Genomic DNA, 27,945 nt, shown 5'->3' with positions numbered 1-27,945 from the left:
TTGATCTGGTATTCCCATCTCTTTAAGAATGTTCAACAGTTTGTTTTGATCCACACAGCCTTTGACTGTAGTCAATAAAGCAGAAGTAGAAGTTTTCCTGAAACTCTCTTGCTTTTTCTATGATCCAACAGATGTTGCAATTTGATCTCTGGTTCCTCTGCCTTTTCTAAATCCAGCTTGAATATCTGGAGTTCTTGGTTCACGTACTATTGAAGCCTGGCTTGGAGAGTTTTGAGCATTACTTTGCTAGCGTGTGAGATGAGTGCAATTGTGTGGTAGTTTGAGCATTCTTTGGCACTGCCTTTCTTTGGGACTGGAATGAAAACTGCTCTTTTCCAGTCCTGTGGCCACTGCTCAGTTTTCCAAATTTACTGGCATATTGAGTGCAACACTTTCATAGCATCATCTTTTAGGATTTTAAAAGCTCAAATGGAGTTTCATCACCTCTGCTAGCTTTGTTCATAGTGATGCTTCTTAAGGTCCACTTGACTTTCGAATTCCAGGATGTCAGGCTCTCAATGAGTGATCACACCATTGTGGTTATCTGGTTCATGAAGATCTTTTTTGTATAGTTCTTCTGTGCATTCTTGCCAACTCTTTTTAATATCTTCTGCTTCTGTTAGGTCCATACCATTTCTGTTGTTTATTGTGCCCATCTTTGCATGAAATGTTCCCTTGGTATCTCTAATTTTCTTGAAGAGCTCTCCAGTCTTTCCCATTCTACTGTTTTCCTCTATTTCTTTGCATTGATCACTGAGGAAGGCTTTCTTATCTCTCCTTACTATTCTTTGAAACTCTGCATTCAGATGGGTATATCTTTCCTTTTCTCCTTGCCTTTAGCTTCTCTTCTTTTGAGATGTACATGTATAAATAAAAGTTTCATCAATTTCCTGGCTGCTGCTTCTTTTCCTTTGCTAGATCAGGATAGATCCTCAGAACCCTTTTTTCTTTTTTGTTTTAGGTTTTAGAATGAGACAGCGCCATGTCCTCATGGAACCTACGGGGCCTGCGGGCCGTTGCCCTCACTTGGTGGAATCTGTTCCCTGTGAGGATCCTGTGTGTTACCAGTGGCTGACATCAGAAGGGATCTGTATCCCTGACCATGGCAAGTGTGGCCCTGGACATCGCATCCTGAAGGCTGTCTGCCAGAATGAGCAAGGTATGACTCAAAGAAACATGGAGATTGAGTAATGTCTGCCAAATAACACATCACCACTCTCAGATCATCTTCCACAAGGAGAGAAACAGTCTTTCCTAGTCTTGTATATCCATGTTTGAGTTGATGACAGTGACATATTTCTGCAGAGAAAGCTGCTTTGACTTAATATAGAGCTGTGTGCTCTGTGACAGAACACTGATTCTACCTAAATGCAGTGCAGAGAACTCAGAGGGATCTCTGGAGTTCTTAGTTTATTAAGACATGCACAATACAAAAAGTGTCTGGAGAACCTCCAACTCATTAATACAAAGACAAGGTTTATTTGTGTTTATTGGTGTTATTATGTAACATGCTTTTTATATGTTATCATTTTTAACAAATACCACCTTGTAAACTGCAGGGCTGAAGCCCCCTCCAAGTTAAAAGGAAAAAAATAAAAAGTAAAAAGCTGCATCTTTTCAGTTATATAGTATTAGATTAGAATCAGTTCTAGACATAATACTAACAATTCTAAAGAACTGTGTTAAAATATAAGTTGTCAAGATTAACAAAACTATTAAAAGTGGTGTCTTTCCCTCATCACCAAACTTCTGGTACAGTGGTTTTGTGCAATGAAGGGTGATTTAGCAAATACATAAGTCACATGGAAATGAGAAAAGTGACATTTAAAACCTTTATCTTAGAATTAAAAAAATATTCAGTCTCCTGGAAGAGTATCGAGTATGTCTATTAATCAGTCCTGTCATGAATAGTCATAATTTATAATACTCATGGTGTGTGGAGTGAAATGTTTTGACTTATGGAGTGAAGAGATCCACAGAATAGAATGAAATTACAAAGTGGATTCAGAATGGATTTTAGCATTCACACAGGGTTGGCATTCAGCAGTGTATTAATATTTCCTCTTCCCTTCCTTCTTCTTGCCTCTTCTCTCTCATTCCCTCCTTTTCTCCATCACTTCCTTCTTTCTGTCCTTCCCTCTTCCTTTCTGCCTCCTTCTCTCCCTCCATACATCCTTCCTTTTTTAAATCACTGCCATAATTATACAAATAAACATTTATCAACTGATGTAATTGATTACCTCATGAAGCCAGGTAGTTGTTTAATTAAATAGAGAGCCACACCAGATTGTACTAGCTATAGTCCTTTTTGACTAAATCATTTAACAGTAGATTCTAATATTACCAAGCAATTTTTGAATTGTGGTGACATACATGTGAATTATTAACATGAGCACCTAAGATCAATTTTTGAATTCAAAAAGAGTAGAACAGGTGTTTAAAACCTGAGCTCTAGAGTCAGACAGGTTGGAATTTCCAGTCTGCTACTGTTCTGGTAGATGGTCTTAACTGTGGAGACATCTTTTCCTTCAGCTGGAAAGTAGGGATAATAAAAACCTACCTCTCACTCTCAGATTGTAAATTACTTATATGAAAGTGATAAGTGAGATGCCTGGCACATTCAAAATAAGCTGAGAGCTTATTTCATTTGTAATGCACACTTATTGTTTTCTGTCCTAGGGGATTTGTGCAAACAGCATTCTTTTATACTAGTAAAATGGAAATAATAATGGAGATTAGAATGACCATACTAGTTCATCCTCCCAGCCTCTAGCTGTGGAAACAAGATCATTTGTTTGATTGAGACCCAGTGACAGATGACTGCCCAGCTTTGTCATAGCAGGTTTTGAAGATTTTAACAGCTGCTGGGGACTCCTTTCACAGTGTATACTGCCCCTTCTTCAGTATTGCTCAGTGAGAGATTCTGATTTATAATTAGAAAAATCTATCTGGTCTCCGTCCCTATTCTAGCACACGGCTTGTAAAATCATTGGCATTTCCTGAGCAGTATGAGCAATGGGAGAAGCTTTTGGTATAACATTTGGCCAGTGGTCCTCAGTTCCTGAAATCATGTCCATAAAGTTGAAATTCGCATCTTGTTATTCACACCAAGCCCCTTTCTACCACTACTGGATTTATATTAATGAGGTGACTTTGGAAAAGTACCTAAAGGTGAGGTCTGGTTGCCCCAGGTAACCATGAATAGAAGATTAGAACTTTCAACCCCATCCAATGATATCTTGGGAAAGGGGAGGGGCTGGAGGTTGACTGAAACACTAATGGCTAATGAGTTAATCAATCATGCCTGTGTAAGGAAATGTCCATAGAAATCCAAAGGACATGGTTCAGAGAGCTCCCAGATTGATAAATACATAGATATTTGGGAACAGCAGCAAATAGAGGCTCTTTGTCCTTTCCCGTGCCTTGCCCTATGCATCTTATCCACCTCATTGTTCCTGAATTTTATTCTGTTATAACAAAATGGTTATCTAGTAAGCAAATGGGTTTTCTGAGTTCTGTGAGCTACTCTAACAAATTAATCAAACTGTAGTAACAAGTCGTGGGAACTTCTGATTTTAGTCAGTTTGGTGAGAAGCACAGGTAACCTGGACTTGAGATTAGTGTCTCAAGCGAAGGGCAGTCTTGAGGGAGTGAGCCCTTTACCTGTGGACTCTGATGCTACCTGCAGATAGACAGTATCAGAAATAAGTTGAATGGTAAAGCAGATGGACTGGGCAATTTGCTTGATGTGGTGTGGGGAAACCACCCCCTCCTGCACATACATGTAATGTACACCTTGGAGTTGAGGGCAGAACATTTTTGACAGAGCTATCAACTTTACCATTTTACAGCAGCTCTGGAGTTCTATTGCTTATTCCTGTGAAATAACTCATTTTTCAGCATGAGCTTACACTCACAGTTTCTATGGGAGATGTAGGAATTACTACTTGTTCAGATCAGTTTCATGAAGTCTTTGTAGTTTTTAAGTGCTTGGATGGCTCCTTCAAAATTTATGGGGCAACAAGCACAGTTATGGTTACAAAAATGCATTGGCCTCCACGTGGCTGATGTAGTCTTTGATCCAGTGAGAAACTGAAAATGTGATCTGGTTGCACTTTTTGAAGTTCATCATCTATGAGATTCTAGATGATTGATGACCCCAATTTGCCAGAGAGTGCTCCTGTTTGACTCTGCACATATTGTCATAAGGACTTTCCTGGTTACTCGGATGGTAAACAATCTGCCTGCAATGCGGGATATCCGGGTTTGATCCCTGGGTCAGGAAGATCACCTGAAGAAGGAAATGACTACCCACTGCACTATTCTTGCCTGGAAAATTCCATGGACAGAGGAGCCTGGTGGGCTACAGTCCATGGGGTTGCAAAGAGTAGGACACGACTGAGTGACAAACACATGCGTATTGTCATAGCCTTTACACAGTTACAGAAGTTGACAGGACTCTTGACATTCATTTAAAGGCTTAGAGAGAAAAAAAGGGTTGAGATCTGTTCAATGAATCTCCTGTGATTTTTTTTTCTTTTAACAATTGAGACTTTTCTTTACTCTGAGTCTATTGTTTCATAGGCTTTTATTTCAGAATTTATTCATAGGTAAATGGATGATACCAAAGAAAATAAGTTTTTATTAAAAATTAAACTCAAATCTAATTAGACTTGAGACTTGCTGTAATTTTCAAGGTTACTTACTTTGTTCTTTATTTTAAGACTTGTCCATATTGACTCACTCCAGGTATCCCTTATACCAAAAGGATTCAGTATCCTTGCAGAAGTGGACAACCCATTCAGCTTGTGGAGCCAAGAGATTTTCTCATAGCTGTGATCAGGATTCTGTAGGACTCTTGACAGTGTCTTGTTCAGCATAACTCCCCTCACTAGAAAGGCATGTTTCTCTTTCCCTCAAAAGTTCATTCCTACCATTAGCTTGAGGACTTAAAAATATCTATGCTACACTGAAACTACGAAGTAGCTGTTATCCCTAAAACTTGTGAGTTTAAAAACGAGATATACTTTGGATTACTTAAGAGTCAAGTAGTCATATATGATTTTCTACAGGTATCTCTGTAGATATCTAGTACTTTGACCCTTTCTCTATTTTTATTTATCACTGATGCTCTTCAGTGAATCTCACTAATGTTTCTATTTCTCACCCAGCCTGTGATGGTAACAGATAATGTTAGTCAGTAGTGTTTATTTTGAGTAATAAAATTATATCATAGATTATATGAATGAGTATTCTGATATGAAATCTGATTTCTAGTACTTTGGTAAATTAGCTTTGATTTCTCTCCTCTGCACATCTAATAATTATTATGAATCAAAAGAAGTCTACTGAGTATAGAGTATACATAGGTTTTTCTTGTCTCGTTAACAGGTGTGTTTCCTACATCTCCAAGAGGGTATTTAAGTTTCCATGGGAATTTTTTAATTGTTTGGTCTAGTTCTGTAGAAAATGGCATTGGTAATTTGATAGGGATTGCATTGAACCTGTAGATTGCCCTGGGTAGTATGGTAATTTTAATAGTATTGGTCCTTACAATCCTATAGATTATCATACTAAGTGAAATAAGTCAGACACAGAAAGGCAAATATCATATGATATCATTTATATATGAAATCTTTAAAAATGATGCATGAACTTATTAACAAACATAAATAGACTCACAGACATAGAAAACAAACTTATGTTACCAAACGGGAAAAGAAAGGAAGGGATAAATTAGGAGTTTGGGATTAACAGATACACATGACTATATATAAAATAGATAAATGACAAAGTCCTACTATATAGCACATTAATTTTATGTAACTGAATCACCACAAACTAGCATAACATTGTAAATGGTTTATACTTCAATAAAAAAGGGGGGAGCATTTAAAAGTAAATGAAGTGTGATGCAAACTGCAAGCTGACATATATCTCCCTTAGATTATTAAGTAAATTCACTGTTTTCACCTTTGTTTCTTTGACATGTAACTGGTTTATTGTGCTAGGTTTCGCTTGCAGTTGAGGAAGATGGAACATCAGGGGACATCTTCCCAGAGCAGGTTGGGAAAATGCCCATAATGCCAGGGCAGTGGACAGCATTCCCACTGACTGGCAGGTGACCACTCTTTACCTCTGTTCATGTCTCCATGATGCAAAATGGGCAGAGGACACTGCAGTGCCATTGTATAAATACCAAACTTCCCACTCGAGCGATCAGATTCTGAGTACTCAGCACATATTTTACTCTATAATTTGCTAAATAGGCTGTTAAAAAAAAAAAGTGTCTGTATGTTTCAGGAAACATGTTTATTAAGGAATAATGCAGTGTACATTCTGTACTTATATAAAGCAAATATCCATCCTGGAGAAGACCGCAATACATCAGGAAGAACAAGGTTCACACGCGGACAGGTACATGGAGTTGAGTTCTCTGGTACCTCTGTATCACTCCCTTGAATACAAGGTTTCTTGTTTTAACAGTTCCACTAACCTCCTCCATGCAAATATTTTCCTTAAGTGGTATATATGTTTGCACAGAAAGCATGAGAAATGATTTCCCATCATTACAGTGACTTGGCTTTTCTTCTCAGAGGCATATTTCTGTGAGTTCTTGCCTTGCATCATTAACCTTGAACAAGCCAAAAATGTGGTCTTTAATCTTAGCTAAAATGGCATGTGTTTGCAATCCTTAACACTGTCGTGCCTTTTCTAGGATGACTTTAATTGGTGGAAAGCATACTAGAATAATCATTTACTTGAGTTGGTTACAATGTTTAGACATGTTTATATGTCTGTGATTGGAATTGGAAGTTTTATTTTGTTTATTTTTATCTTTAAATCTCAAGAAATATTCTTCGGCTGACCTGTGAGAATAAGGTCAAACTTGATTCATATGGGAATTGGTTGATCAGAATATTTTGTGATTCACCAGAATTCTAAATAGAACCACATTTGTATTTTCAACTTACTATTTAAAAAAAAAAACCTTTGATCATGTTGTGCTTTATTTGATTAATAAGCACTGCTTTACTTTTCTGCATATCTTTTTTTTCTTTTTTAAACAAGACTTTCTATTTCAGCATAATATTTGTTTTCTTATATTTTAGGAAGAAAAAGGAATAGATTATTCATCAGAATGGAGAAGGCAATGGCACCCCACTCCAGTACTCTTGCCTGGAGAATCCCATGGACAGAGGAGCCTGGTGGGCTGCAGTCCATGGGGTCGCTAAGAGTCAGACACGACTGAGCGCCTTCACTTTCACTTTTCACTTTCATGCACTGGAGAAGGAAATGGTAACCCACTCCAGTGTTCTTGCCTGGAGAATCCCAGGGACAGAGGAGCCTGGTGGGCTGCCGTCTATGGGGTCGCACAGAGTCGGACACGACTGAAGTGACTTAGCAGCAGCAGCAGCAGCATTCATCAGATATTTCTTTGCCATACAAGTATATTCATGCAATCAATCAACCTATTTAAGAGACATCATAAAATGAGAGCCATGATAGAGAATACAGTATCTCTAAATTAAATTTCAAATACAAATCTTCTAAAAATTTTGAATAATGGCAGTATTGTTCATATAAACATACAGTTTATTAAGATGTGCATTTTGGAAAGGATAATAGTAATTGGAGTTCTATTTTAAAGAAAGTCATTATCATTTCTCCTTTTAACTTTTTATTTATTTCTATTTTGAGTTAAAAAACTTATCTTTGTGCAGGGTTTGAAAATCTTAGAACTATGTTACCAGGTGTTCAAAGGAAATCGAAAGAGGAGAGAATAAACATGGACATGCATTTTTTATTAGCAGTGTAAATTTAGATTAATGACTTTTTGGAGCAGTCAGACTTAGCAAGTACTCTTCTTTCCTGGCCAGATCCTCTTAGCCATACCATGTCTGCATGCCAGCTAGAAATTCAACTGACACCACCTGCATCTCTTTGCCTAAGGAATTTCTCCAGCCACTGGAGCCTTCGTTGCTCATATACGCAGTCAGAAGTGCCAGGGAATTAACAGTTCCAGGAAGCAGCCTTCAACCAGTGATTGAGAGGTGGTATATAAATGCCAGTTACCTTACCCCTCAGATGGAATAACCTTGAGGTTATGTTCTATGCTGTATCCTACAATTTGCAGTGAGATGAAGCACCGGTTACTAATAGTCTGATTTTTTAAAAAATGTACACACTTGGTGGCAGCAGCAAAGAATCCGCCTGCCAGTGCAAGAGACATGAGTTCGATCCCTGGGTCAGGAAGATTCCTTGGAAACGGAAATAGCAACCCACTCTAGTACCCTTGCCTGGGCAATCTCATGGAAAGAGGAGGCTGGTGAGCTACAGTCCATGTGGTTGCAAAAGAGTCAGACACAACTTAATGACTAAATAATAAAATCAGCCTCCTTCCGCGTACTGTCTCGCTCCCCTACTCTTGTGCCAGTTCCTTGGCATTATTGCTCAGTAAATACAATAAATAAATGCCCATGATTCTTTGTCACAGAGTTTGGTTGTAGTGCAACTCAAACTGTGACAAGGATACTTGAAAAGATATTTAATGGATCCACTCCTGTAAGAGATACAGGGTTCAATTCAAATCATACCATAGTGATAATGATGTTTATCATCATTATTATTATTAAATATTTTATGTGGCAATTTTTTAAAATCTTTATTGAATTTATTGCAACACTCAGTTCAGTTCAGGTCAGTCGCTCAGTCGTATCTGACTCTTTGCGACTCCATGAACCGCAGCACACCAGGCCTCCCTATCCATCACCAACTCCTGGGGTTTACCCAAACTCATGTCCATTGAGTCGGTGATGCCAGCCAACCATCTCATCCTCTGTTCTTCTCTTCTCCTGCCCTCAGTCTTTCCTAGCATCAGGGTCTTTTCAAATGAGTCAGCTCTTCGCATCAGGTGGCCAAAGTACTGGAGTCTCAGCTTCAGCATCAGTCCTTCCAATGAACACCCAGGACTGGTCTCCTTTAGGATGGACTGGTTGGATCTCCTTGCAGTCCAAGGGACTCTCAAGAGTCTTCTCCAATTGCAACATTGCTTCTGTTTAATGTTTTGGGGTTTTTTGTCCCTTAGGCCTGTGGAATCTTAGCTCCCTGCTGCTGCTGCTGCTAAGTCACCTCAGTCGTGTCCGACTCTGTGTGACCCCATAGATGGCAGCCCACCAGGCTCCCATCTCTGGGATTTTCCAGGCAAAATACTGGAGTGGGTTGCCATTTCCTTCTCCAGTGCATGAAAGTGAAAATGAAAGTGAAGTCACTTAGTCGTATCTGACTCTTCGGGACCCCATGGACTGTAGCCTACCAGGCTCTTCTGTCCATGGGATTTCCCAGGCAAGAGTACTGGAGTGGATTGCCATTGCCTTCTCCTTTAGCTCCATGAGTAGGGATCAAACCTGCAATCCCTTCATTGGAAGATAAAGTCCTAACCACTGGACTGCCAGCGAGATCTCCATGATGCTATTTAAAAATCACTTTCTAAGGAGGAAATGATATAGTTTCTCATGTGATTTCATTCATTATTTTGAGCACCTCCTACTGTTTATCAGTTGTTGGGTAATATCTGAAGGGCTTCAGTGTGCTGCTTGTGTCCTTCCTTTGAAAATGTAAAACAAAACAAAAAACAGCTAAACATCAGTGAATCCTATTTCTTTCCCAGTTAGACAGTACTGGTAACTTATACCATCCTCCTGAGTCTTGTTTTCCAACAATCAAGTCAGTTTGTGCCTCTCAGGGGAGGACTAGGTTATTCATATTTTCATTTTGTAGTAATTCCAGAGGGTATTGGAATGTTTTTGAAGAAGAACAAGAAAAACAGACTCTTCTGAATATTAGCAGACTTATTTGTGTAGAAAAATTGGGTCTGAAGTGAAAGGGGGACATGTTGCTTTATCTCCTTTTTTCTATGTTGTTGGTTCTAAAACCGATTATATATAAGATGGATATTATATATCCATCACTCAGATGGATAATAAAAATGCAAGATTCTGACACTGCTTCCCCCAACTTCAGATGCTATGGTGCTGGTCCAAGGACTGTACTTTGAGAAACTCTGTTCTAGAAAGAAGGGGACCTATGGGCAGCCTCATCATGTTAGTATGTAGCAGAGGTAGACTGAAATAGTGAAAGACAGGTCTTATATTTCAACATAATCAGCAGTGATATTGATTCTAATCTATTTTTTTCTTCTTTCCGGCTGGGAAACTTTTTCTTGAAATTTGTGAAATATATTGCTGTCATTCCAGAAGGAAGCAGTGAGTAAATGTTCTTTTATTTCTTTATTGTTACCTAGATGGATTACTGAAAGATCGAATGGTGGAAAGCAATAGTGTACTCTTGCAGAAACAGAAGACATATAATATATGAGATGAGTTATTTAGGTTTAGAGAAGAGAATTTTCATTTCCCGCAAGCTATCTTTCTCAGACCACCAACTGGTAGCAGTTTGGTGTCAGTGTCCTTACCGATGGAAGTGTGGTGATGACAAATACATTGTATTAAGTTTTGAAATGAATCTGGCATTGCAGTTGAAAGTGCCAATAAGATCAGGCTGCTATTCACACTACAGGAATCAGACTGCAGAGGAGACTAAATTTGAGAGTTCCTGTAGCCAAGTTCATCATTCCCTTTCATTTAGATGTCTTGCAGTGAAATTAAAGGTGAAACTTTAATAATGTTTAGCAATGAGGGGGATCCAAAAGAGAAAAATAAAGATTTTATTTGAATCAGAGTTTTCCCATCCATATTTGAGGGGAAGGTGGTAAGTGGATGTAAACTGGTGAATCAATTTAAATGCTAAGGAGAGAGGAACTGCAATGCAGTTTTAAATATATTTATTGTATGTTGTCTGTTGATAAACAGGTATTGTATTTGAAATTATTTCCTCTTTCCACTCTGCTACCTACCCAGATTTTGCAGGACAGCTTTTGTCTCTTTTCTCTTTTACTGAGATGCCTAAAGAAATGACTGTTTTCACATCACTACCCAGCGGTATTCCGCAATCAGACTAAATATAGTCTGATTTCTCCAGATTTATAATATTTAGAATAGCTAGAGTAAATTGCTTCCTAAGTGTGCCTACGTCTCTTATAGAAAGAATGCTTCCTTTGCCTATCTCTTCTGAAATTCTCACTAGGCAATCAACTTTCTGTTCCCATTCTTTATGATTCAGAAAGCAAACTAAATCATAAGTTATACTGATGCTTCAAAACGTAGCTCATATGATTAAGCGGTCATCTTAGCCTTTCAGTGGGAATTACTGTGAGATCACCACCATTCCCATGACTTTCGACTTTCTGAATGTACTCTGAATTTTCCCTATTCCATTATGTGTTCCACTAGTATTCCTAACAGGGGTTACTTACAACATTAGTCACGAAGATGTAATTTTGATTTCATTTAAAATGCATTTTAAAGTTGTATATGGCTGTTTCATTTGGTCTTTGGGTAGATAGTCCTGACATACCATCTCTCTGTTTTTTTTTTTTTTTTTTTCTTTTTGTAAACATAGGATAAGTAAAGAACATGGGTTAAAACGCAATGCTAGGATGATGGAGTCATTTCCACTGATAAGACAGCCAATATGACTCAATTAGGATATGCAGTAAGGGGCTACCTGTGCTGTGCCCACTTCTGTGTTTTCAAGAAAATATAATGAAATAAATCTACCCTGGAAAGGCTAATCTATCCCACACAAAACTAATTAGAAGAGCATTTTTTTTAGACTTATATTGAAGAACATTTGTCTTTCTAAATTAACTGATGATTCAAAATTGAGAGTTATTAGTGTGTTACTCTTTATGCTGCATAGCTTATTCCATACACTGAATTGTGCGCTATGCCCAAAGAATTGTAAATTTTAATTTTCCGTGGAGAGATATCTAAGAGGTCGAAACAAAAAAAATTTAGAGGAATCATATATTTGATAGCAAAGAAACATAAAGTAAAAATGTATTGAAAGTTAATTTAGTGACATGTTAAGACCATGATACTTCTCTTACTCTGTAGGTAGATTTCAATCAACCACAGATATTTCGGGAATCCATAGCTCACTGTAAATGCTACTGCTAACTGTTACTTCTATCCTAATTTGCCTCCACAATCATGATCATGTTATCCCCTTGTTTGGAGATGGTCATCCTCCTCTTCTTTCTTTGGCCAAATTCTTACTCATCCTTTAAAAACTTGGACTGATGTCCTACAGAAAACCACCTCTCTACTCCCACTTCACATCTTTCAACTGGTTTGGAATCTCAAGTGAATATTACAGTTACCACCTATCACCAATTCTGTGTCACAGTCAATAATGATAATTCCATTTCCTTTATAGATGATTAGTTCAGAAATGTGTCAGGTTAAATATGTTTGAACCAATGAGATGAGGGAAGAGGGAAATGAGTAAGGCAGGGAATTTAAATTGCTGTCGTAATCCATTGTGTAATTTGGCTTCAAGATGCAGGCACTGCTGCTTACAGTAGGCAGAGATGTGAAGACCCTGAGCCCTGGAGAACACCACTGAGCCACCGACTCGACATTTTGAGCCCTGGCTGTAATGTTAGTCAATAGATTTCCTTATTATTAAGCCAGTTTATATCAGCTATTGCAGAAATCATCCTACTTGATAGGGTGACTATCTTCTGTGTTCTTATAACACTTTGTGACTCAGTTATCCATGTCTTTGCTACATTATACTGGAATCATCTCCTCACTTAATCCTTTTTTCCCATTTGATTCTTAACTTCTCAAGGGCAGAGAACTTGACTTATTCCTTATGTTACTCTTGGGGTGATGCTAGAGTGTCAGGCGTATTAGAGTGTACTCAATAAATATTTATAGAACTTAAAAAGAGTTATTTCAATTGATTTTCACAGCAGCCCAATTGGGAATTATAATTATTATTTCTATTTTATTGATGAGGGTGTTTTGGCCGAGAGATATTGATAGCCCACTGTCACTCAGCCAGTAAGTTTTAACACCAGAATTTTGAATTCCAAACCTGGGACTCCTAATTAGTAGTTGTTCTAACTGTATCAGTGTCAGCAAATACATATTGCCTGTATCAACACTGAGGTTACTGTGTCTCAGACCCACGCAATAACTTTTATTGGTTAAGATGTTATTTTTTGTTAAGTGAGGCTTGGGCTGAGAGTCATTCTTAATGCAGCACTAAAGGCAACTACTGCCAGCTGACTGATATAGGTCCAAAAAATGAAACCCATTTCTATATGCACACTAAACATTTTGACTCTTTCTCCTGGTGTGAGCTAATAGCAAGAGAGAGATCCCTGGATACAATGAAAGCATGAAGCCCACACATGCTTCCTGTCTCCATCTGGCACAAATTGTCTTGGAGTTTGATATATAGGATTTAGTTATCGGTTCTCCTTGGCAACTTTACTTCTAATCTTGATTATATTCAGACAGCTAAGCAGCACAGAACTTATTCAACATTCTAGATTGAGAGAACAAAGAGAATGAGATTCTCTGAAAAAGGAGATATATGAAACCATAAAGGAGGAAGTAGAAAAGACAACTCATTGGGGACAGCCAGCTTTTCTCAGCTTCACAGTAGAAGAGTTACAGAGAGAATCAACAACAGAACTACACACAATCAACACAGATACAGTGTTATTAGCAAATAACACTGTATCATGCAGTTTTGGGGAGTTTCAGTTCAGTTCAGTCGCTCAGTCGTGTCAGACTCTTTGCGACCCCATGAATTGCAGCACGCCAGGGCTCCCTGTCCATCACCAACTCCCGGAGTCCCCCCAAACCCATGTCCATTGAGTCAGTGATGCCATCCAACCATCTCATCCTCTGTCGTCCCCTTCTCCTCCTGCCCCCAGTCCCTCTGAGCATCAAGGTCTTTTCCAATGAGTCAATTCTTTGCATGAGGTGGCCAAAGTATTGGAGTTTCATCCTTAGCATCAGTCCTTCCAATGAACACCCAGGACTGGTCTCCTTTAGGATGGACTGGTTGGATCTCCTTGCAGTCCAAGGGACTCTCAAAAGTGTTCTCCAACACCACAGTTCAAAAGCATCAATTCTTCGGCGCTTAGCCTTCTTCACAGTCCAACTCTCACATTCATACATGACCACTGGAAAAACCATAGCCTTGACTAGATGGGCCTTTGTTGGCAAAGTAATATCTCTGCTTTTTTTTTTTAATAGAAATTTATTTATTTTAATTGGAGGCTAATTACTTTACAATACTGTATTGGTTTTGCCATACATCAACATGAATCCACCACGGGTGTACACATGTTCCCCATCCTGAGCCCCCCTCCCGCCTCCCTCCCCATACCATCCCTCAGGGTCATCCCAGTGCATCAGCCTCAAGCATCCTGTATCATGCATCGAACCTGGGCTGGCGATTCATTTCACACATGGTATTATACATGTTTCAGTGCCACTCTCCTAAATCATCCCACCCTCGCCCTCTCCCACAGAGTCCAAAAGACTGTTCTATACGTCTGTGTCTCTTTTGCTGTCTTGCATACAGGGTTATCATTACCATCTTTATAAATTCCATATATATGCGTTAGTATACTGTATTGGTGTTTTTCTTTCTGGCTTACTTCACTCTGTATAATAGGCTTCAGTGTCATCCACCTCATTAGAACTGATTCAAATGTATTCTTTTTAATGGCTGAGTAATACTGCACTGGGAGAAGGCAATGGCACCCCACTCCAGTACTGTTGCCCGGAAAATCCCACGGATGGAGGAGCCTGGTAGGCTGCAGTCCATGGGGTCGCTAAGAGTCAGACTCGACTGAGCGACTTCACTTTCACTTTCCACTTTCATGCATTGAAGAAGGAAATGGCAACCCACTCCAGTGGTCTTGCCTGAAGAAGCCCATGGACGGAGAAGCCTGGTAGGCTGCAGTCCATGGGAACGCACAGAGTCAGACACAACTGAAGTGACTTAGCAGCAGCAATACTCCATTGTGTATATATACATCTCTGCTTTTTAATATGCTATCTAGGTTGGTCATAACTTTCCTCCCAAGGAGTAAGCATCTTTTAATTTCATGGCTGCAGTCACCATCTGCAGTGATTTTGGAGCCCAACAAAATAAAGTGTGATGCTTTTTCCCCATGTATTTCCCATGGAGTTTAGTGAAAAGCAAATAATTTCTTTACACAAAATGGTTCTTCCTATTACACCAGTATTCTTAGACCATTGGACTTCCCTGGTGGCTCAGCTGGTAAGCAATCTGCCTGTAATGCAGGAGATCTGGGTTCAATCCCTGGGTTGAGAAGATCTCCTGGAGAAGGGAATGGTTACCCACTCCAGCATTCTGTCCTGGAGAATTCCATGGACTATATAGTCCATGGGGTCACAAAGACTCGGACATGACTGAGTAACTTTTACTTACTTAGACCATTACTTAGACTTAGACCATTACTATAGTTTAATCCACATCTGACACAATAACAAGTTATATGACTCTTTTAAGAAGGCTTCCTATTTCTTTTACTTCAAGAATGTTGGAAATTATGCTCATCACAAAGAAGAAAAGTAGCCTAGCAATAAAAACAAAGAGAAAATAAAGTTGTAATAATGTTTTAATAGGCATGGTATGTATGCATGAAATCATTACAACATTTTTCTCAACACCTGTCAATCATTGTTTTACTTAACCCATGTTAATTTAATTTTATTCTTTTTTGATTGGAATATAGTTTCTTTACAATGTTGTGTTGGTTTCTACTGTACAGCAAGGTGAATCAGCTGCACGTATACATACAGCCCCTCTTCCTTGGATTTCCTTTCCACTTAGGTCACCACAGAGCACTGAGTAGTGCTCCCTGTGTTACACAGTAGTTTCTCATTAGTTATCTATTTTATACATTGTAGTGTATATGTGTCAATCCCAATCTTCCAGTCCATCCCACACCCCCTACATTTATTTAAATATACTTTAATAGTAATTCTTTGAGTACATAATTTCCTTATGACACTGTTCCAGAAAACAAATGGGTAGAAATTAAAAGATGACGAAATTTGGTTTAACGTCTGAATATGTATCCCACAGGTATCTGGCGATGGTGATTAGAATGACAAGCTCATTTTCACTTAAGGCATTTACACAGAGGCTGGAGACCTCCTCTCAGGGTTCCTACAGTAAGAATCTCCACAGTATTCTGCCTGAGAGGGTTATTATGTGGATTTTCCATTACCATTTTGGACAGGACAGTTCTGCATTGTTCTTAATTTTCCTACACTTGAAGATGATTAGCATATCCTTTTCTCCCCTTAAAACACCACTTGTCATTTTCTAACCATTGTGTCAGCCCAAATCAAGCCTCATGTATTTTCAGACACCCCCAGAAAAATTTCTCCTGGTGGAAAATCAAGGACAAGGAAATGCCCAGTTCGTTTCAAAGTTACCAAGAAATGGTTAGGCTTAATTAAGTAATGAATTCTAATGAATTGATTGATGTTAAATACTTAAGACAAATTAAGACAGGGAAATTTTCAGCATATTGTGAATACATTGCAATTCAAAGAACTTGAATAAGGACCGTGCTGCAAGTTAAAATTTTAGATTTCAGTAAATAGGAATTTCACTTGTCCAGAAAGGCCAGTTTCATGATTGGTAAATAAGGTTTCTTATGTTACAGGATGTTCCAGGGGATGTGAGAGAAATAATGTGATAGAGAAGTGTGTCTACCTCTTTATAGGAATAGTATTGCATGTGGGAGTGTGTTATTGAGATAAGTAGAACCCCTTTCTTTAGGCACCTAGTGGGAGCACAACTTCATATCATTTCCATCTGGTATTTCTCACAAGTGCTGCTGAGAGAAACGTTATTAGTCCACATAGTCTGCAGTCTTTCCCTGAATTAAGTCAGGGAAGAGGAGAGCTGTATGCTTGGAGCACGTAATTACTGACAACCTATAAATTGTCTTTACAGAATCATATTACTGTGACATCAGTTGCCCATAGTTTTTGTTGTTCAGTCATTCAGTCGCGTCCAACTATTTGGGACCCCATGGACTGTAGCCTGCCAGGCTTCCCTGTCTTTCACCATCTCCTAGAGCTTGCTCAAACTCCCATCCGTTAAGTTGGTGATACGGTCCAATCATCTCATCCTCTGTCATCCCCTTCTCCTCCTGCCTTCAATCTTTCCCAGCATCAGGGTCTTTTCCAATGAGTCAGTTCTTTGCATCAGATGGCCAAAGTATTGGAGCTTCAGCTTCAGCATCAGTCCTTCCAATGAATATTCAGGGTTGATTGCCTTTAGGATTGACTGGTTTGATCTCCTTGCAGTCCAAGCAACTCTCAAGAGTCTTCTCTAGCACCACAGACTCTTTCCCACAAAACTCATTGTCATTTCCTCAAAAGGTCTGAGAGTTAAGTCCTTCAAATAATAAGTAGCAGCATCTTGCATGAGGATATCTAGAAGAAGGGCTGTCTGGGCCTAGATTAAGCATTCTTACCATAACCTGATCACCGGGTGGGCTTTTGTTGAACTCGCTCAGAAGACTGCACTGTTGACCTGACATCAATTGCCTCCCTCCTGGATTCACTTCATATTCACTGTCTTAGCTCCTGTATTTCTTCCCTGCCATTTGAATGTTGTCGTGTATCCTGGGTATCATCCTCATTTCCCCACTTGCTAAATATGTGACCTTAAGAAGATTACTAATCTTCTTGTCATCTCTGTTTTCTCATGTGCAGTAGAATTAGAATGTGACCTACATCATAGGGTTGATGTAGGTATTGATTTGATCTATGTCAGATTTTTAGGACAGTTCCTGGCATGTGGTTACTGCTGCAAAAGTGTTAGCTATATTTTTTTAAATTACAATTATTATCTTCTATCTTGTATAAATAAACTTGTAAATCCTTACAAATGAATTGCTGGTATAAATAATGGAAATGTTTAGTGACTTGAAGGCAAATGATTACCTAGTATCTAGACTCTTGGAAATAGGATGCTATTTTATGAGACTTTTTGTTTTATTTTTTTACTTTATATTCAATATTTTGAGCTAATTTTGGACTTACAGAGGAGTGGCAAAAGCAGTACAGTCACACACTTCCCCCATTGTTAACATCTCACATGACCGCAGTTCAATTGTTCAAAACCAAAACTGAAATTATCACGATAGACCTGGTTTTGAGGGCTAAATAGAATAATAAAAAGGTCTAAAGGAGGATCTGGCAGCTATTTTGATTTTTCTAGAAGTGGATCTTGATTACAAAGAGTTGGGTGTGTGGTAATCTTTAGTAAGGATGTTTGAAAGCATCACTTATCTGTGGGAGATGAAGAGGGTGGGATGATTTGGGAGAATGGCATTGAAACATGTATAATATATATCATATATGAAACGAATCGCCAGTCCAGGTTTGATGCAGGGTACAGAATGCTTTGGGCTGGTGCACTGGGATGACCCAGAGGGATGGTACGGGGAGGGAGGTGGGAGGGGGATTCAGGATGGGGAACATGTGTACACCCGTGGTGGATTCATGTTGATGTATAGCAAAACCAATACAATGTTGTAAAGTAATTAGCCTCCAATTAAAATAAATAAATTTATATTTAAAAAATAAATAAAAAAGAAAGCATCACTTAAAAATGATGATGGTATTTTTTTAATTCATTTATTTTAATTGGAGGCTAATTACTTTACAAATTGTATTGGTTTTGCCATACATTGGCATGAATCTACCACGGGTGTACATGTGTTTCCCATACTGAACCCCCCCTCCCACCTCCCTCCCTATACCATCCCTGTGGGTCATCCCAGTGCACCAGCCCCAAGCATCCTGTATCATGCATCGAACCTGGACTGGAAATTCTTTTCACATATGATAATATACATGTTTCAATGCCCTTCTCCCAAATCATCCCACCCTCGCCCTCTCCCACAGAGTCCAAAAGACTTTTCTATACATCTGTGTCTCTTTTGCTGTCTCGCATACAGGGTTATCGTTACCATCTGTCAAAATTCCATATATATGCGTTAGTATACTGTATTGGTGTTTTTCTTTCTGGCTTACTTCACTCTGTATAATAGGTTCTAGTTTCATCCACCTCATTAGAACTGATTCAAATGTATTCTTTTTAATGACTGAATAATACTCCATTGTGTATATGTACCACAGTTTTCTTATCCATTCGTCTGCTGATGGACATCTAGGTTGCTTCCATGGCCTGGCTATTATAAACAGTGCTGCGATGAACATTGGGGTACACGTGTCTCTTTCAATTCTGGTTTCCTCGATGTGTATGCCCAGCAGTGGGATTGCTGGGTCATATGGCAGTTCTATTTCCAGCTGTGTCCACTCACCCACTGCACAAGCTCTCTGAGCTTGTCAGACTTTAGTTAAGCCCCCAGGTGAGTGATGTGCATTCGAACATCATCCATCATAAAAAAAAAAAAAAGAAAGAAAATGCAAGTAGTATAAAATGGTAAAAAAAAAAAAATGATGATGGTAAAAGATGTAGAACTTTTAAATTTCAAGGTGCATGCTTAGCTCAAGCTTCAGGCTCAGATTGTATTCTAGAAAAGGATTGCTTTTGTTTTTTAATTAATTAAAGAAAATGCCTTGGTAGCAGCAGAGTTCACAATAAATCCTGTCGTATCCCTGTAGTAATAGGGAGGAAACTTAGTGACCTCAGGCTCGAGAGTAATGTGAGTCAAGCGACTGTGTGATCAGCTGTAATTATACCCAGTGTCAACACCGAGGACCCAGGCGTTGATGGATATGGATCTTTACGTACAAAAGGAAAGAGCATCTACGGAAAATCAATTTCTTTGTTGTGAAAAATGACTCATTGTCATTTTTAACATTTTACTTTGGGCCGATTTCATTTTTAGAGTTCAAAATTTGTTTATGGTATGCAATAATGATGAAAAATACATATGTTTTCTGACAGTTTTGATTAAAGGTAATGGTACCTTCCATTTTTATAGTACTTTGCGCTTTACAAAACACTTTCACTTACATTATTTCATTTTATCTTTCACAATTGCCCTGCATGGTAGTCAGGAGTTAGTGGCTTACCCTCATCTACAGCAGAGGAGATTGAAGATGTGAGAGGTTAAGTGGCTTGTCTCAGGTCACAAGGCAAATGCTTGTGTTGCCTTCGTACTCCTAAACCAGTATATTTCCAAAGTTTGGCTACAGAATCCTGGAATTCTAAATAGGAAAACAGAGTCAAGACAACTATAACCAAATAATGAAATATAGATGAGACACTGACTAATATTTATATTCCCTATGGGGAAATTTTTAAAAATCCACATCTTTATATCCATCCCTATCTGTATCACCTATGCCTATATCTGCATCTATAAATCTATATCTGTACCTGAACGTATGCATGCTAAGTCACTTCAGTTGTGTTGACTCTTTGCAACCCTGGAGTGTAGCTGCCAGGATTCTCTATCCATGGGATTCTCCATGCAGGAGTACTGGAGTGGGTTGCCATGCCCTCCTCCAGGGGATCTTCCCAAGCCAGGGTTTGAACCCATACCTCTTACATCTCCTGCATTGGCAGGCAGGTTCTTTCACTAGCGTCACCTGGAAAGCCTCGTAGGTGATGATAGGTTTGGGGGATACGAGACTTCATTTCACTCACCCCAAATGACATTATTGGAGAGTTCTTTACTCTCTCTTTGATTGCATGTATTTATTTATAGTCACAGATAACCACTTTTTAGCTTTCTGTTTTCTTTTGTCATTTTCCTATTGACTCATATACTACAGCAGCTAGTGTAGAATTATATTGTGCAGAACAGGAAGGAGAGGCTTGGTCAAATGTTTGAATATCCCCCCAAAGGAATCACAGAAATGGCAAATGCCAACTTAAAAATAATAAGTTCCCATAATACAATCAACATATTAAAATGAAACAAAACCAAAGCTTATTAAAGAAGAAAATGAGGGGACTTTCTAGCCACAGGGCTAGCAGCAAACTTTTATCCCGGGTGCCTTTTAAAAGCCCTGCTCACAGAAGCCAGGTGACTTTGGAGACAGGATAAAGAGAGCGTGGGCTAGGCTTCCCTACACCTTATTGTGATTCTGTCACTACTGGATGACATTTGAAAGCATTTTGTGTCTGTGAAGCTCAGTCTATTGCCTAATCTTTGATACTCAGTAACTACAGCTCTTCCAAACTGCTTTGTGAAGAGAGAGGAAGGCATCAGGGAGTGGCAAGATCGCTTCTCAAGGATTAGGAAAGATGGTGAACGTGGGAACCAACCAGAGTATGAATGCATGTCGGGAAAGGATGAAGGAGATATGTGGGCTGTACACGGTGACCCGCCAAACAGGCCATGTGTGTCAGTTTGACACCAAGCTCAAGAGCAGTGCCACCTTTTATAGTTTAGAGATCCGGGAGTGTTTTGGAATCGAAATTATTTTGTTTTTTTCTGAAGTTCTGTTCTGAAAGGGTGTTATACAAACTATTGTATATAGGGTGGGTAAAGCACAAGGTCCTAATGTATAGCACAGGGAACTATATTCTATATCCTGTAATAAACCATATGGAAAATAGTATGAAGAGTGTGTGTGTGTGTGTGTGTGTGTATAATGCACATATCCATACGGAGCTTCCCAAGTGACAGTAGTAGTAAAGAATCCACTTGCCAATGCAAGAGATGCAGGTTCAATCCCTGGGTGGGGAAGATTCCCTGGAGAAGAAAATGGCAACCTGTTCTAATATTCTTGCCTGGAGAATCCCATGGACAGAGAAGCCTTGTGGATTATAGTCCATGGGGTCGCAAAGAATCGGACCTGACTGAGCACACACTTAAACATACATATACATACACACATACATATATATGCATGTATGTATACACATACACACATACATGGGCTTCCCTGGTGGCTCAGCTGGTAAAGAATCCGCCTGCAATGCAGGAGACCCCTGTTTGATTCCTGGGTTGGGAAGATCCCCTGGAGAAGGGATAGGCTATTCACTCCAGTATTCTTGAGCTTCCCTTGTGATTCAGTCAGTGAAGAATCTGCCTGCAATGTGGGAGACCTGTGTTCGATCCCTAAGTTGGGAAGATCCCCTGGAGGAGGACATGGCAACCGACTCCAGTATTCTTGCCTGGAGAATTCTATGGACAGAGGAGCCTGGCATGCTGCAATCCATGGGGTCGCAAAGAGTCAGCCATGACTGAGCCACTAAGCACACACATATATACATACATATATATATATACACACACATATATGTATATATATACATACATACATATATATATATACACGCACACACACATATATGTATATATTTTTTGCTATACACCAGAAACTAACCCAGCATTGTAAATCAACTATACATCAATAAAATGTTTACAAATGAAACAGTGTTAATAACATTGAGTAAATGTTACAGGCCAGTGCACAGCTTGTTGTTGTTGTTGTTCGGTTGCTCAGTCATGTCCGACTCTTTGCAACTTTGTGGACAGCAGCGCACCAGTCTTCCCTGTCCTTCACTATCTTGCAGAGTTTGCTCAAACTCATGTCCGTTGAGTCAATGATGCCATCCAACCATCGCATCCTCTGTCACCCTCATCTCCTCCTGCCTTCAATCTTTCCCAATATCAAGGTCTTTCCCAATGAGTTGGCTCTTTGCATCAGGTGGCCAAAGTATTGGAGCTTCAGCTTCAGCAACAGTCTTTCCAATGGATATTCAGTACTGATTCCTTTAAGATTGGCTGGTTTGATCGCCTTTCTGTCAAAGAACTCTCAAGTCTTCTTCGACACCATGGTTCAAAAGCATCAATTTTTTGGCGCTCAGACTTCTTTATGGTCCAACCCTCCCATCCGTACCTGATTACTGGAAAAACCATAGTTTTGACTATACAGACCTTAGGCAGATATATTCCTGAATCCCTCTGCTTTTTTAAGACACTAAAAGTCCAGGATTTGGAGATACGATTTGGAGGGCCTGAAACGAATGCCAGCTCTGTTGCCACGCCAGACCATGCATGAAAATCCTGAGAGAGGGGGCTGAGCTGTGGTGAAAGAAGTATGTTATTATTAATTTTTCATGAAATAATATCCTGTGCTGATTAGAATATATGTAGTTCAATGTTTTTCAATTTTTAGCTATATTCAATTTCCTTTCAAATGTACCCTCTATCCACACTCTTTCCTAACACTCTATATATTCAAGATGTAAGATTTTTATGCCAAATTTGAAAAAAAAAAAAAAAACACCAACATTTTCTTGTTTGCTTTCCATGGGAAACCCCCAGAGGATAAAGACATCAGCTCCAGACACTACAAAATAGGTCTCATTGCTCATCTTATAGCTTTATAACAGTTGTAAAGAACTTGACATACCTTAGACAATAAGGATTTGTTTGATAAGTTAAAAGAATGCTACATTGGCACATGGAAATCCTAAGATTTATGAGCTGAATGATGCTCAGGCATTAAATTCAACCCTGCCATTATATTGAGATTCAAAAAAGCTTGATTTCTCAAAGTGACAGAGTTGAATTTGGAATCTAGTCACCTAGCAGCCTGCCAAGTCCTCTTTCTCTCACTTCGTTTATCAGCAGATGGAGATTCCATTTCTCAAAGCAGAACTACTTTGATGTTCCTGGTTTTATGTGTTGGGACATTGTGAGTAGATATTATATCTGGAAACCTAACTCATCCTTGTAACAGAGTATTTTCCAAATTATGTATCATGGACCATTAGTTACAGTGCTTTCCAATAAGCAAGGTAAAAAAAAATAATAAGTTTCTGGTTAAATAAAAGCGGAAAGTGCTGTACACTTTTTCTTATGGTAACTCCTAGTGCACATTGCTACAGACAGGGCTCCAAGAAGAATACCTTTGAAGAAACCTACTTAACTGTGTTTCCTTGGGAGTTTCCCAAAATTGTTGGAGCATTGAACACTTTATTTGTTATGTGTATACCGATGCTTTGTAGAAAGTGTTCCCAGGGATGACGTTTTGGGGACTGCTGGCATCTAACTTCCAGAGTTGAACAAGTTACCCAATAATATTCTGTGGTTCTTAGGAGCAGCCTATTTCCTATGCTACTGTGTCTACAGATAACATGAAGGCAGAACTGAACTTTTTTTGCCAAAAGATGTTAGTCACACCTAAGCATTTGGTACTAGGAAGGACAGAAGAAGGGTTTTGTGTAGAGTGGCTGTTCACCTGATTTGCTGAGTAAAACCAGTGTATTCTATTGTTCTTCTATAAACACAAATGCCACCCATTTTCAATCTCAGAAGCATCCTTGTGTGGACACATATTAATTGTCCCAAGTTCAGCCCCACCATATTTGGCGCCATTTCTCTTCAACTCTTCTCCCCTTTGGCAGGTGGCTCCCATCCCGTCTTCCTCCTTGACTTTCCTCCATAACACATTCAGTTCTCACTGCTTCTCCTACTGCTACTGTGTTAGGCAGAGACACCTGCCAGATTTGTGAAACCTGAGGGCCAGCTTTTTTCACCAGAAGTGAGGCTTTCAAAATTCTTGATATGGAAACTGGTTTCTCTCTACACAAGAATTGTCATGATGTTGTTAAGAACCTATAAAGGGGGAAAAAATCAGAAAATTAAAACCAACAAACAGACAACTGTATATAAACCGGCCCTGTAACATAATCTCTGGCTGGGGTCCTGTGTTGTCCACACCCATTATGATGTCCACTATAGGCCCTGCCCTTTCTCATGGGGCCTGCAGGTTCATTGGGTAGGAGCGCACGAGACTCACATCTTCCATGGCCTGCACTCTCCAGAGCTCAGGTTCAAGCCTGCTTCATCCACAGGAACCTCTGGATTCTTTACTCAGGTCTTCTGGTCCATTGACTCCTTTCCTCTACTGGTCATGGTATGTTTCTCTGCATTGCAGGTGGAGCCCACTCTGCCTATGTTTTCTGTTTTTGTCTGGGCTTTCTTAAGAAAGGGAGTTGACTGACAACTCCCTTCTTTCCTTTCCTACTTATCCTATCTCTGTGTAGCTATTACTACACAGCTTTACACTTAATTCTTTAACTGTATTCTTTTAACCTGAGCTTCTTTCTTATAGTGTATACTCCTTGGAAATAGAGACTGTCTTAATGATTCTAAATTTCCTGCCTTGCCTCATATATCATAATGCTCAAATGAATTAGGGAGTTTCAGTCATAGAAGGTGTTTTAGACATCATCTTGGTCAGCCCTTAAATGTGTACAGCAACTTGCATGAAGTCACTTGTGTGTTGAAGTCCAGTCCAGGTTGCCAGGAAAAATTGTTCATTCCAAAGTGGGGAGTAGCCTACAATTAAGACTGGTTGAAGCCTTACTCTGGCTTTGACTGACTAGGGAATCTACCCTTTTCTGTGGCCTCAGTATTTCCCATCATTGGTGGACGGAGATGATTTTATGAAATTTACAAGCTTGAACTGAGGGTTACAAGTAAGACAGTGTCCATGTCAAGTGTTATTCAAAATCTGGGCGTATCAGGCACTTACTATATTACAGTTCATATCAGTTGTTTACCAATTTTCAATTCTTCTGTGTTGATTGAAAACTGAAGCAAATTGCCTGAGTTGGGGCAGCATATGATGTGGCGTCAACATCAGAACATCTGTTCCCAGCTGTCTCTGAGGAGGGTGGGGGCTGTGGGGTTGCTACGGTGAAAAGGATTCTGCCAGACCCACCTGCAGCAAAGGACTTGCTCTTTTTCTGAACCCATTGAGTTTGACGACACTTGGCAAAAGCCTCCTTGGGTGTTTATGGCTTCAATTTGATTTCTGTACTGCATGGCTTTCCTGATTATCCTTTTCTGGGCTTTCATGAGTCAGAGTGACAACTTCAGCACTAAATACCAGACAAGGCTCCATTGGGGGCTGGTTATGCATGTCTACCACTTGAATTCATAGAGGAAATGAGTTGTAGTTCACACTGTCAGGAAATCACATTTCTGAAAAATGCAGGCTTTTTTTCCCCTGGGTTTTAAGGGGATTGCACCTTTTCCCTCTTGTGCAGAGTCGACAGGTGCATGCCCCCATCAGCTGCCACTGGTGCCCTGGGAGACGGCTGGCCACTGACTTCCTGCTGGCTGTTAGCTGGAAGTGAATTGTTATGTGTCTCCTCGGGGCAGACCGCTTATCAAGGGCCAAGCCATGGTTGAGAGCTGCCACATTTCACAGCCACACAGCTGCTGACGGGATTGTGCAAGCCAAGCTGCCCATTGCAGTGTGCTATCAACCTTACAAGAGGTCTTGGGGACCAGGAGGGGCGTCTCTCTTCATGAGGGTTTGCTCAACCTGCAGAGAAGCTGCTGATAATCTCAGCAGATGAGATCAGTCTTCTCAAGAATGGAAGCAGGTTTAAAAGCAGATATTTTGCCACCCTAGTGACCTTCTCTACTGGCCTGGGGAGTATTTATTCAATAAGAGACTTGTCCATTACTGGCAGGATTTATGATTTCCTCCTCCACTTCATCATCTCCACCCTGGTTTGCTATTATAAAATATCATTGTGGTTTTTTTTAATAGTTCAAATATAATTAATTTTCAGAAGTTTGCATGAATTCTCTCATTATCACTTGTATTCATTTATTCCTTTGTCATAGCCTCAAGATTCAACTGGGGACTTAGTCTGGGGCGTAGGTTGGAATGAGGGCTTATCTAGCTGCTTTGCCCCAGCCTGGCATAGGAATAGGGAACCTTGTGCTTATTTTAATCCTGCTGTGTGTGTGTGTTTTTTTTTTTTTTAAACTAGGCATTTCTAGATGTTTAGTAAACTACGTTGTGTCCCCCAGGCTTAGGCTTCTTCTTGCCTCTGGAGTTTTATTCACACCTTTGCATCTTTGTAACACTCCCCCATGTCTGCCTTCCATCATCACTCAACCCCTCATCTCAGTTTAGGTGATGTCTCCTCCAGGAAGCACTCTCTGGCCCTCCACTTAGTTGGGGACTCCCATTTATTACCCCCGTTGTAGCATGGGTGCAGTCTTACTCAGCCCGGATTCTGCAGAAATGGATTTTAGCATATATACTGAATAACAACCTACCACTGTGTTATGAGCACTTTATGTATCATTTATATGCTTTTCTATATCATTTTTGACGACTTCTTTGTGTATCATAGGACAAATATGATTTATTTAAGACTCATCTATTTTTGGATACTTAGGATGTTTTGGTTTGGGGGTTATTTAAACAATGCTGGGATGACTATGTATGTAACCAAATCTTTATGCTTTCCTTAGAATGAGTTGTTAGAGAAGGAATTACTGCCATCACCACTTATTTTTCATGAGTTATTACCTCCTGTGTTGTTACTGGGATGGGAAAGTTAACCTCAGAGTGGGAGAAAAGATGGAGATAGGGAGAGTTCTGTGACTGTGTAAGTTTATTCCAGTTTGATCACGGGTGTATCATAAATAATATGCTATTATACAGCATGTGTTGATTCAACAGAACAGAGTGAGGGCATGTGTATAGTTCTAGAATGTGGGAAGATGCGTGAAATAATCACTAAGGATTTTATAGTACAGGAGGTGAACCAGATGCATTCAGAAATGGTATAAGCAAGGAAAAAGCCCATAAGGGAAGAGTAGTTAAAGTCTGTTGGTGATCAATCACGAATGTCTTTTCTGGCCAGGGTGATTGGGGTTAGAGGAGCTTTCTGGATAAGGTGGCATTTCAAATGAGACTCAAAGCACTGGTGTGATATACTGAAGGAGAAAACCGGGAGATGGACAGAAAATTCTAAGTGCAAAGAATTGTGAAAGCAAAGCTTGGAGGCAGAAAAGCAATTGGCATCTTTCCAGGATGGTGGGAGTTTCCAGTTGCTACGTGAATAAGAAAACTCTGTGCTTATTTCTCTAAACTCCTGTCACTTACCCGCCACCTTTATGCTTCTTGCTGTAACTGTGTGCTTTGTTCATGCTATACACATTTTGAATCTAATAACTCTTATTAATTAAATAATTATATATAAAAATTT

General features: G+C 39.5%; 1 protein-coding gene across 2 annotated transcripts in view; it reads left to right on the top strand.

Annotated features, from left to right (window-relative positions):
• The window catches only part of THSD7B (thrombospondin type 1 domain containing 7B), a 1,076,713-nt gene that overhangs the window by 459,386 nt on the left and 589,382 nt on the right, over window positions 1-27,945 (top strand). For both annotated transcript variants that reach the window (XM_027561747.1, XM_027561740.1), the window contains one exon: window positions 962-1,159. In XM_027561747.1, coding sequence (XP_027417548.1) covers window positions 962-1,159 — 198 coding nt within the window. The remainder of the gene's footprint in view (window positions 1-961; window positions 1,160-27,945) is intronic.

Source organism: Bos indicus x Bos taurus, chromosome 2 (assembly GCF_003369695.1).
Source record: "Bos indicus x Bos taurus breed Angus x Brahman F1 hybrid chromosome 2, Bos_hybrid_MaternalHap_v2.0, whole genome shotgun sequence".
Lineage (NCBI taxonomy): Eukaryota > Metazoa > Chordata > Mammalia > Artiodactyla > Bovidae > Bos > Bos indicus x Bos taurus.
Note: the sequence above shows the minus strand (reverse complement) of the source record. Positions and strands in the feature narration are given on the sequence as shown.